The sequence below is a fragment of the Acinonyx jubatus genome, chromosome X (genome assembly GCF_027475565.1).
Source record: "Acinonyx jubatus isolate Ajub_Pintada_27869175 chromosome X, VMU_Ajub_asm_v1.0, whole genome shotgun sequence".
Classification (NCBI taxonomy): domain Eukaryota; kingdom Metazoa; phylum Chordata; class Mammalia; order Carnivora; family Felidae; genus Acinonyx; species Acinonyx jubatus.
In genome coordinates this window covers 71,219,473-71,231,675 of record NC_069389.1, presented here as the reverse complement: position 1 = coordinate 71,231,675, position 12,203 = coordinate 71,219,473, and the positions used below count along the sequence as shown (strand labels likewise).

At 40.0% G+C, this 12,203-nt stretch overlaps 1 protein-coding gene and 1 pseudogene across 1 annotated transcript; one reads left to right on the top strand and one right to left on the bottom strand.

Moving 5' to 3' along the window:
• Positions 1 to 246: 246 nt before the first annotated feature.
• On the top strand, positions 247 to 1,203 carry TGIF2LX (TGFB induced factor homeobox 2 like X-linked). The gene has a single exon (XM_015064637.3). It carries the CDS (start codon positions 490 to 492, stop codon positions 1,201 to 1,203), a length of 714 nt encoding a protein of 237 aa, XP_014920123.3. The 5' UTR covers positions 247 to 489.
• A 9,268-nt stretch (positions 1,204 to 10,471) lies between these two features.
• LOC106968291 (polyadenylate-binding protein 1-like) lies at positions 10,472 to 11,721 on the bottom strand (annotated as a pseudogene).
• Positions 11,722 to 12,203: the final 482 nt, after the last annotated feature.

Genomic DNA, 12,203 nt, shown 5'->3' with positions numbered 1-12,203 from the left:
TTAATATTTAATAGGTTGTTTCTGATATATGTAGATGAGCCAATAATGCAATTATAAGGAAAAAAAGGAAGAACGATATCAGAGTGAAGTCAAAAAGGAAGAAAATGAGGAAGCTATGCATAAGCCAGATGTAACCAGTAGAATTAGAATTCATTAGTTAACAGAAACTTTTCCTAGGAGCAGAGCAATAAAAGTCTGGAAAGCTTTAAATTGATGAGGTAAAAACAAGTGAATTTGAATCTATGAAAAAAAAGGAAGGAAAGGGGGAAGCAGAAAATGGGGGGGAGGGTCAGCACATGGGACAGAAAGGATATGACATCACAAAGCCCACTGGCTCAAAGCAGTTAGGAGCACTGTTTATCTGTTTGGGAAGTGAAAGGTGAAACTTCCCCTTAGAGACCTGTCCATGCCTTCTTCACTGGTTCTCCCAAACCCACATTAGTCCTAATTCCGCCATTCCTAATTCCCAAAAGAGTGAAGACAGGACTCATGAACATGGAAGACTCTGAAGAAAGCCCAACAGAGAAGCAAAGCCTGGTTCAAGGCACCTCAGTCACATTGAATAGTGACACTGGTACAGATAAAGTTCTTGCCTCACTAGAGGGCAAGAGGAAGCGGAAAGGGTACTTGCCAACTGAATCAGTGAAGATTCTCCGTGACTGGCTGTATGAACACCGGTTTAAGGCCTACCCTTCAGAAGCAGAGAAGCGAATGCTGTCTGAGCAGACTAATTTGTCTTTCCTACAGGTCTCAAACTGGTTTATCAATGCCCGCAGACGTGTTCTTCCAGAAATGCTTCAACAGGATGGAAACGACCCCAATCAGATCACCATGTACCACCAAAAAGGCAAGTCTGCTGATATGACCCATAAGCAGAACACAGATTCATCTATACAGGCAAGGTCAGGGCCCAGAGATCCAGACAAGATGCAGTGGCTGCCCCTGAGCATCCCTGTAATGGACCAGCCATTGGAGGAGAAGCTGCTGGATCCAGAGTTGTCTACAGGCCAGAAGCTCACCCCAAAGGCCCAGCCAAAAAAAAAGGTCAAGATTTCTACTAATGAGCCTGTGCTTATGTCATCTTCCAAACCTGTGTTAACAGAAGAGTACAATGACTTCAGTAGCTTCCAGCTGCTGGTCGATGCAGCCGTGCAAAAGGCTGCAGAACTGGAGTTACAGAAGAAGCAAGAATCCAATCCATGATATCCAATGTCCCTAAAATTATCAAGTAGTTAGTCCCTTGTCTACAGCAGTAGATCCATTTCTGCTCCTCCAACTAATGAATAGTTTTATATTTTATAGAGACCTTTTCCTTCTAGGGGTTCCATAAGAACCATTACTAGCTATTGGGACACAATTCTGCTAGATATTTCAGTGTTTCCAGATGGACTTGTCATCATGATTAACACTAAAATAAAGATATCTTCTTTGCTTCTACTATCTCCTAGGTTTAAAGGCTTCAGACAATCAGACCAATATATGTGAGACTAGACACAGTACTGAGACATCTTCGGAAGCCTTGATTTGGCTTTTCTAATCAGACTTTTTGATCCCAGGGTTGCTGCAAATACCACAACACCAATATTTCTCCCTCTGTCTAACTTTCCTTGTTGATTAGCATGAAAAATGGAAAAGAAATGCTCTATAAAAGATGACTATAACAGCACTGGTGTCATTTTAATGTTTTAGTTTTTGTGAAAATTTCAACTTTATGTTTTTCTTTGTATAGTTTATTGACAATCTTCAGGAGTAGCTATTTTTTGTTTGCAGGCGGTAAACATAAGAGTCAAAATACAGTGAATTCATGAACATGTTACAGATAAGGGTGCACTCATATTTGGCATACTAGTGAAGAAGTATGCAGTAAGATACAAAAATTCTACATGGTAATTTTCAGTTGTTACTTCCAGCATAGTTGTTTTCAGAGGATACTTTTTTGTTTAGTATTTATTTATTTATTTATTTATTTTTGAAGGGCTTAAACAAGTTTATTTTTCACAGTTCTGGAGGCTAGAAATCCAACATCAAGGTGCCAATTTGGGCACATTCTTATCAAGGCGCTCACCTCTTGGTTCATAGACAGCACCTTGTGTCCTTGTATGATTAAAGAGGCTAGTGCTCACTGAAGCATCTTTTATAAAGGCATTCACCCCATTCATGAGGTCTCCACTCTCATGACCTAAGCACCTCCTAAAGCCTTATCTCTAATCCTATCATCTTTGGGATGACTTCAACACATTAATTTCAACATATGAATTTGGGGGAGACACAAACATATAGAAAATATTAGTTATATACACATATGTATGTATAAATATATACATACATATTAAATATAAAATATGTTAACATATAAAATGCTAAATTTTAAATATATACATATTTATTTAACATTTCAATTCCTGCTTATTGTCCTTAGGATAAAATAGGAATTTATATTTTAAACATTTTTTTTTAATTTGAGCATAGTTGACATGTTATATTAGTTTCAGGTGTACAATATAGTGTTTCAACTTCTCTATATGCTATGCTCACCACAAGTGTAAGTTACCATCTGTCCCCATACACTATTACAATATCATTGATTATACTCCCTATGTTGTGCCTTTTATTACATGAATTATTTCATAACTGGAAGTCTGTACTCCCACTCCCCCTCACCCCTTTTGGCCCATCTCCCCTTATCTCTAGTAACCATCAGTTTGCATTCTGTATTTATAAGCCTGACTGTAACTTTTGTTTGTTTATTTGCTTTGTTTTTTAGAGTCCACGTGTGAGTGAAATGACGTGATGCTTATCTTTCTCAGTCTTTACGTAACATAATACCCTCTATGTCCATCAATGTTGGAAATGACAAGATTTTTTTTTATGTTATCCATTTGTCTATTGAAGGACACCTAGGTGGCTGCTGTATCTTGGCTAATATAAATAACGCTGAAATAGGGATAGGAGAGCATATATATTTGTGAATTAGTATTTTCATGTTTGTTGGGTATATACTTAGTAGTGAAATTACTGGATCATATAGTATTTATCTTTATAATTTTTTGAGAAAACTCCATGCTGTTTTTCAGAGTGGCTGTACCCACTTACATTCCCACCAATAGTGCATGAGGATACCTTTTTTCTCCACGACCTCACCAACACTTGTTCTTTCTTTCTTCTTCCTTTCTTTCTTTTTTCTTTCTTTCTTTCTTTCTTTCTTTCTTTCTTTCTTTCTTTCTTTCTTTCTTTCTTTCTTCCGTTATTCTGACAAGCATGATGTGATGTCTCATTGTGGTTTTCATTTGCATTTCCATGAGAAATAGAGATGCTGAGCATATTTTCATGTGTCTCCTATCCATATATATGTCTCCTTTGGAAAAAAATGTCTATCCAGGTCATCTGCACATTTTTACATTTATTTATTTTTGAGACAGAGCATGAATGGTGGAGGGTTAGAGAGAGAGGGAGACATAGAATCTGAAACAGGCTCCAGGCTCTGAGCTGTAATCACAGAGCCCAACGTGGGGCTCGAGCTCGCGGACCGCGAGATCATGAACTGAGCTGAAGATGGATGCTTAACTGACTGGGTCCCCCAGGCACCCCATCTGCACATTTTTTTAAATCGGGTTGTTTGGTTTTTGGTAATCAGTTGTGTATGTTCTTAATATAGTTTGGATATTAGATCTTTATTGGAATTGTCATTCATAAATATCTTCTCCCATTCAGTAGATTGCCTTTTTGTTTTGTCAATGGTTTCTGATACTGTACAGATGATTTTTACATTTTATTTTCATTTTATTTTATTTTTTAATATATGAAGTTTACTGTCAAATTGGTTTCCATACAACACCCAGTGCTCATCCCAAAAGGTGCCCTCCTCAATACCCACCACCCACCCTCCCCTCCCTCCCACCCCCCATCAACCCTCAGTTTGTTCTCAGTTTTTAAGACTCTCTTATGCTTTGGATTTCTTCCACTCTAACCTCTTTTTTTTTTCCTACCCCTCCCCCATGGGTTTCTGTTAAGTTTCTCAGGATCCACATAAGAGTGAAACCATGTGGTATCTGTCTTTCTCTGTATGGCTTATTTCACTTAGCATAACACTCTCCAATTCCATCCGTGTTGCTACAAAGGGCCATATTTCCTTTTACTCATTGCCACGTAGTACTCCATTGTGTATATAAACCACAATTTCTTTATCCATTCATCAGTTGATGGACATTTAGGTTCTTCCCATAATTTGGCTATTGTTGAGAGTGCTGCCATAAACATTGAGGTACAGGTGCCCCTATGCATCAGTACTCCTGTATCCCTTGGGTAAATTCCTAGCAGTGCTATTGCTGGGTCATAGGGTAGGACTATTTTTAATTTTGGGAGGAACCTCCACACTGTTTTCCAGAGTGGCTGCACCAGTTTGCATTCCCACCAACAGTGCAAGAGGGTTCCCGTTTCTCCACATCCTCGCCAGCATCTATAGTCTCCCGACTTGTTCATTTTGGCCACTCTGACTGGCGTGAGGTGATATCTGAGTGTGGTTTTGATTTGTATTTCCCTGATGAGGAGCGACGTTGAGCATCTTTTCATGTGCCTGTTGGTCATCTGGATGTCTTCTTTAGAGAAGTGTCTATTCATGTTTCTGCCCATTTTTTCAATGGATTATTTGTTTTTCAGGTGTGGAGTTTGGTGGGCTCTTTATAGATTTTGGATACTAGCCCTTTGTCTGATATGTCATTTGCAAATATCTTTTCCCATTCCGTTGGTTGCAGTTTAGTTTTGTTGGTTGTTTCCTTTGCTGTGCAGAAGCTTTTTATCTTCATAAGGTCCCAGTAGTTCATTTTTGCTTTTAATTCCCTTGCCTTTGGGGATGTGTCAATAAGACATTGCTGCAGCTGAGGTCAGAGAGGCTGCTTTCTCCTCTAGGGTTTTGATGGTCTCCTGTCTCACATTCAGGTCCTTTATCCATTTTGAGTTTATTTTTGTGAATGGTGTGAGAAAGTGGTCTAGTTGCAACCTTCTGCATGTTGCTGTCCAGTTCTCCCAGCACCATTTGTTAAAGAAGCTGTCTTTTTTCCATTGGATGTTCTTTCCTGCTTTGTCAAAGATTAGTTAGCCATACGTTTGTGGGTCTAGTGCTGGGGTTTCTATTCTATTCCATTGGTCTATGTGTCTGTTTTTGTGCCAATACCATGCTGTCTTGATGATGACAGCTTTGTAGTAGAGGCTAAAGTCTGGGATTGTGATGCCTCCTTCTTTGGTCTTATTCTTCAAAATTACTGTGGCTATTTGGGGCCTTTTATGGTTCCATATGAATTTTAGGATTGCTTGATCTAGTTTTGAGAAGAATGCTGGTGCAATTTTGATTGGGATTGCATTGAATGTGTAGATGGCTTTGGGTAGTATTGACATTTTGACAATATTTATTCTTCCAATCCATGAGCACGGAATGTTTTTCTATTTCTTTTTATCTTCTTCAATTTCCTTCATATGCTTTCTATAGTTTTCAGCATACAGATCTTGTACATCTTTGGTTAGATTTATTTTTAGGTATTGTATGCTTCTTGGTGCAATTGTGAATGGGATCAGTTTCTTTATTTGTCTTTCTGTTGCTTCATTATTAGTGTATAAGAATTAGTGTATAATCAGTTGCATTTCTGATTCTGATTTCTGTACATTGATTTTGTACCCTGAAACTTTGCTAAATTCATGTATCACTTCTAGCAGACTTCTGGTGGAGTCTATCGGATTTTCCAGGTATAATATCATGTCATCTGCAAAAAGTGAAAGCTTGTCTTCATCTTTGCCAATTTTGATGCCTTTGATTTCCTTTTGTTGTCTGATTGCTGAAGCTAACACTTCCAACACTATGTTAAACAACAGCGGTGAGAGTGGACATCCCTGTCGTGTTCCTGATCTCAGGGAAAAAGCTCTCAGTCTTTCCCCATTGAGGATGATGTTAGCTGTGGGCTTTTCATAAATGGCTTTGATGATCTTTAAGTATGTTCCTCCTATCCCGATTTTCTCGAGGGTTTTTATTAAGAAAGGATGCTGAATTTTGTCAAAGGCCTTTTCTGCATCGATTGACAGGATCATATGGTCCTTCTCTTTTCTTTGATTAATGTGATGTATCACATTGTTTGACTTGCGAATGTTGAACCAGCCCTGCATCCCAGGAATAAATCTCAGTTGATCGTGGTGAATAATTCTTTTTATATACTGTTGAATTCGATTTGCTAGTATCTTATTGAGAATTTTTGTATCCATATTCATTAGGGATATTGGTCTGTAGTTCTCTTTCTTACTGGGTCTATGTCTGGATTAGGAATCAAAGTAATACTGGCTTCATAGAATGAGTCTGGAAGTTTTCCTTCCCTTTCTATTTCTTGGAATAGCTTGAGAAGGATAGGTATTATCTCTGCTTTAAACGTCTGGTGGAACTCCCCTGGGAAGCCATCTGGTCCTGGACTCTTATTTGTTGGGAGATTTTTGATGACTGATTCAATTTCTTCGCTGGTTATGGATCTGTTCAAGCTTTCTATTTCCTCTTGATTGAGTTTTGGAAGCATGTGTGTGTTTAGGAATTTGTCCATTTCTTCCAGGTTGTCCAGTTTCTGGCATGTAATTTTTCATAGTATTCCCCGATAATTGCTTGTATCTCTGAGGGATTGGTTGTCATAATTCCACTTTCATTCATGATTTTATCTATTGGTGTCATCTCCCTTTTCTTTTTGAGAAGCCTGGATAAAGGTTTATCAATGTTGTTTATTTTTTCAAAACAGCAACTCTTGGTGTCGTTGATTTGCTCTACAGTTTTTTCAGATTCTATATTGTTTATTTCTGCTCTGATCTTTATTATTTCTCTTCTTCTGCTGGGTTTAGGCTGTCTTGCTGTTCTGCTTCTATTTCCTTTAGGTGTGCTGTTAGATTTTGTATTTGGGATTTTTCTTGTTTCTTGAGATAGGCCTCGATTGCAATGTATTTTCTTCTCAGGACTGCCTTTGCTGCATCCCAAAGCGTTTAGTCTGTTGTATTTTCATTTTCATTTGTTTCCATATATTTTTTAATTTCTTCTCTAATTGCGTGGTTGACCCATTCATTTTACAGTAGGGTGTTCTTTAACTTCCATGCTTTTGGAGGTTTTCCAGACTTTTTCCTGTAGTTGATTTCAAGCTTCATGGCATTGTGGTCTGAAAGTATGTATGGTATGATTCCAATTCTTGTATACTTATGAAGGGCTGTTTTGTGACCCAGTATGTGATCTATCTTGGAAAATGTTCTATGTGCACTCGAGAAGAAAGTATATTCTGTTGCTTTGGGATGCAGAGTTCTAAATATATCTGTCAAGTCCATCTGATCCAATGTATCTTTTAGGGCTCTTGTTTCTTTATTGACCGTGTGTCTAGATGATCTGTCCATTTTTGTAAGTGGAGTGTTAAAGTCCCCTGCAATTACCACATTCTTATCAAGAAGGTTGCTTTTGTTTGTGAGTAATTGTTTCATATATCTGGGGACTCCTGTATTCGGCACATAGACATTGATAATTGTTAGCTCTTCCTAATGGATAGACCCTGTGATTATTATATAATGCCCTTCTTCATCTCTTGTTACAGCCTTTAATTTAAAGTCTAGTTTGTCTGATATAAGTATGGCTACTCCAGCTTTCTTTTGGCTTCCAATAGCATGATAAATAGTTCTCTAATCCCTCACTTTCAATCTGAAGGTGTCCTCAGGTGTAAAATGATTCTCTTGTTTACAGCAAATAGATGGGTCTTGTTTTTTTATCCATTCCGATACCCTATGTCTTTTGGTTGGCGCATTTAGTCCATTTACATTCAGTGTTATTATAGAAAGATATGGGTTTAGAATCATTGTGATGTCCATAGGTTTCATGCTTGTAGTGATGTCTCTGGTACTTTGTCTCACAGGATCCCCCTTAGGATCTCTTGTAGGGCTGGTTTAGCGGTGACGAATTCCATCAGTTTTTGTTTTTGTGGGAAGACCTTTATCTCTCCTTCTATTCTAAATGACAGACTTGCTGGATAAAGGATTCTTGGCTGCATATTTTTTTTTTCATCATATTGAAGATCTCCTGCCATTCCTTTCTGGCCTGCCAAGCTTTTCTAGAGAGATTGGTCACGAGTCTCAAAGGTCTCCCTTTATATGTTAGAGCACGTTTATCCCTAGCTGCTTTCAGAATTTTCTCCTTATCCTTGTATTTTGCCAGTTTCCCTATGATGTCATGCAGAAGATCGATTCAAGTTAAGTCTAAAGGGAATTCTATGTGCCTCTTGGATTTCAATGACTTTTTCCTCCCCCAGATCAGTGAAGTTCTCAGCTATTATTTCTTCAAGTACACCTCAGCACCTTTCCCTCTCTATTCCTCCTCTGGAATACCAATTATGCATAGATTATTTCTCTTTAGTGCATTCCTTAGTTCTCTAATTTTCTCCTCATACTCCTGGATTTTTTTTATCTCTCTTTTTCTCAGCTTCTTCTTTTTCCATAATTTTTTCTTCTAGTTCACCTATTCTCTCCTCCTCTTAAATCCGAGCCGTGGTTGTCTCCATTTTATTTTGTAGCTCACTGATAGCTTTTTTTTTAGCTCCTAATGGCTGTTCCTTTGTCCCTTTATCTCTGTAGTAAGAGATTCTCTGCTGTCCTTTATACTGTTTTCAAGCCCAGTGATTAATTTTATGACTATTATTCTAAATTCACTTTCTGTTATTTTGTTTAAATCGTTTTTGATCAGTTTGTTAGCTGTTGTTATTTTCTGAAGGTTTTTTTGAGGGGAATTCTTCCGTTTGATCATTTTGGATAGTCCCTGGAGTGGTGCGGAACTGGGAGACTTCCCCTGTGCTGTCTTGAATAACTTGCATTGGTGGGCCGGGCCACAGTCAGACCTGATGTCTGCCCTCAGCCCACCACTGGGACCATAGTCAGACTGGTGTGTGCCTTCTCTTTCCCTCTCCTAGGGGCGGGACTCCCTGTGGGTTGGCGTGGCCCCTCTGGGCTACTTGCACACTGCCAGGCTTGTGATGCTGGGGATCTGGCGTATTAGCTGGGGTGGATCGGCAAGGCACACATTGGCAAGAGGGGCAGGCTCAGCTTACTTTTCCTTCAGAGATCCTCTTCGGAGGGGCCCTGTGGCACCGGGAGGGAGTCAGATCTGCCAGAGGGATGGATCCGCAGAAGCACAGAATTGGGTGTTTGTGTGGTGCAAGCAAGTTTCCTGGCAGGAACTGGTTCCCTTTGGGATTTTGGCTGGGGGATGGGCGAGGGAGATGGTGCTGGCCAGTGCCTTTGTTCCCAGCCAAGCTGCACTCTGTCATCCGGGGCTTAACAACTCTCTCTCCCGTTGTCCTCCAGCCCTCCCGTTCTCTGAGCAGAGCTATTATCTTATAACCTTCCAGATGTTAAGTTCCGCTTGTTCCTAGAACACTCTCCGTCTGTCCCCTCCGCTTTTGCCAGCCAGACTCCAGGGATCTGCGCTGCTGGAGGGCTGCCCCTCCACCCCGGCTCCTTCCCGCCAGTCCGGGTAGTGCGCACCGCCTTGCCACCCTTCCTACCCTCTTCCGTGGACCTCTCGTCTAGGCTTGCATCCAGAGAATCCATTCTCCTAGACTTCTGGCGATTTTCTTGGTTATTTAGGCAGGTTTGGGTGGAATCTAAGTGATCCACAGGACGTGGTGAGCTCAGAGTCCTCCTATGCAACCATCTTCCCAGAAGCCCCCTCTGTTTAGTTTTAAACTGCAATTAAATACCAGTAATGAAACAACATTTGCTTGGAAATGTATACATTTATTTTTCTTAAAATATTATTGTCATCATTTTCTCCAATTTTTATGTTTTTTTATTGTTTGGAACTTTCATTTTTCCAAGCAGGAATTTAATTTTACGTAAGTCGGATACTGGGAGCACTGTTAGTAGCTTTCAGGATATTATCTTGAGCTTGGTTGGACTGCAGAATAAGGATTATTTCATTAACCTTGGCACAGAGGAACTCAGGATATTTGAGCATATAAAGAATTTCAGCATCATCCATTTCCAGCAGTATTTGAGAGAATTTCCCAGCCAAAGTTGGGTGAATGGATTGAACCAGAGTAACCAGCTTTTCACCCAAAGTATTCTTCTGAGTAGTAATTTGATGCCCACACAGATACATTTGACATATCATGACCAACAGGGATGGGCTTCTGGATGGATGCTGGCCTTCCTACTTTAAATTTAAGAGGCTTGCAGACACCTGCAATACCAGTAACTTTCTTGAATCTTTGGTTTGCATGTAATCCCAAAGAAGAAGTTTGAGGTTAAACAGCCATGGTCAGGGTTGTTGTACTGGTGATTTGATAGGCTGATTTGATCCCTGGCACTTGTGGTGGTATGAAGGTGCTGACTAATGGCTTATGTGCTACTGCTGTGTGGATAGCATAATGTATATTCTGAGATAGATGATATTTGTCCCTGAACACAGGCTTGCAAAGATGTGCACTGCACAGTGACACTGAGGAAGAATCGACATGAAGTTATTTGATGGTGTTGTATTTCAATAGTTGATTATAGGATTATCTTCATCTCTCACAGCTGAGATTCTCTCCATGTAGTTCTTGGTGAGGAAAGCATGGCACTCATCCTTACTCTGTGCAATAGCCACATACAGTGGTTTGGTGATCACAGTTTTCCCATTCATTTCCATGACAGCTTTATTAGCTTCCTCAGGAGTTGTATACCAAACAAAACCAAAGCCTTTGCTGTGGCCTGCCTCCATCATGACCCTGGCACTAGAGATTGTCCCAAAGAGAGAGAATTCTCTTCTCAGTTGTTTGTCATCAATTTCGTCTTCAAGATTTTTCACATAGAGGTTAGCCCCCTTGCCCTTGGTGAGTTTACCCTGCTTTATTTGTTCAAATTTGTGTTTTAGTTCATAGTGTCTCTCCAGTTTGTTCTGGGCTCTACCAACATAAATTTGATTTTCATTAAGGACTTTTCCATTCATTTCTTCAATGGCTTTCTTTGCATCTTCACAATTCTCAAAACTCACAAATCCAAACCCTTTGGATTTTCCACTTTCAAAAGTCATAACTCTGATACTTAATACAGAACCAAACTCACCAAAAATTTCTCTAAGGCATTCATCATCTACATCATCTCCAAAATTCTTGATGTAACACTGGTAAATATATTTGCTTTAGCTCTGAGCTCTGCTTCCCTTTTTTTGCGAGGTTTAAACTGCCCAAAAAAACTCGCCTACCTTTCAACAGAATACCATTAATCTTTGCAACTGCCCTTTCAGTGGCATCTGATTTCTCAAAATGCACAAATCCAAAACCCCTTGATCCACTTTCATCAGTTACTACTTTACAAGAAATAATGTTTCCAAAGACAGAACATGTATCATAAAGGCACTTATTAACAATAAATGGCAAGATTTTTAATGAATATATTGCCCACTCCACTCTTACGAAGTGATAGGTCATGGTGGGGCCACATAATAAGCAGTAGTTTGCCATTCATAATATCAAAGTTCATAGTGTTCAGAGCCCACTCAGTATCAGCCTGCACCAAGAAGTTTACATACGCTTAGCCCAGGGAGTGGCGTGTTACCTCATCACGGCACACCCGAATGGAAAGGATAGGCCCAGCTCTAAGGAATTTCCCATACAACATTGCCTCATTCAGTTCAGGGTGCAAGTCTCTGACATAGAGTGTGGACATTTCGAAGTGGGTAACTGAAGCATTCATCTTGAGTTAGATCTTGAGTGAGATCTCCATCAGGCACCAACACTGGAACTCTCTCAGTGGGAGATAGTCAATCAAAGGAGGAATTGAGGCCAGGAATGCTCTTTTTGGCCTCAGCCACAGTTGCAGCTGGATCTCAGCCGTGGGAAACTGAGACTATGGGCCTTGGTTATGGTGAGTCATGAACATTGCCTATAGATACGTGTAGCGTGCCTGATTGTGATGCAGTCTGTGCTAGTTCAACGTCATGTGCATAGGCGTCATAAGCCAAGGGGATGAAGGCAGGCAGGCAGCTTTCATGTCATGTTTTGTCTGATGGCTAAAACCAGAAGTTACTTTGCTCAGCCGCCTTAGGCGCCCAATGGTAGTGGCCACAACTGTTCCACGGGCTACTTGGATGCAAGAGATGCATCTCCAGGCAGTGAAAAGCAGGTGCTTCAGTGGTCTTTGTCTAACTTGCCTTACTTTTTCTTATCACTAACATT

Coding starts and splice junctions, on each gene's coding strand:
- TGIF2LX (XM_015064637.3), top strand. CDS start 490: ATGAACATGGAAGACTCTGAAGAAAGCCCAACAGAGAAGCAAAGCCTG.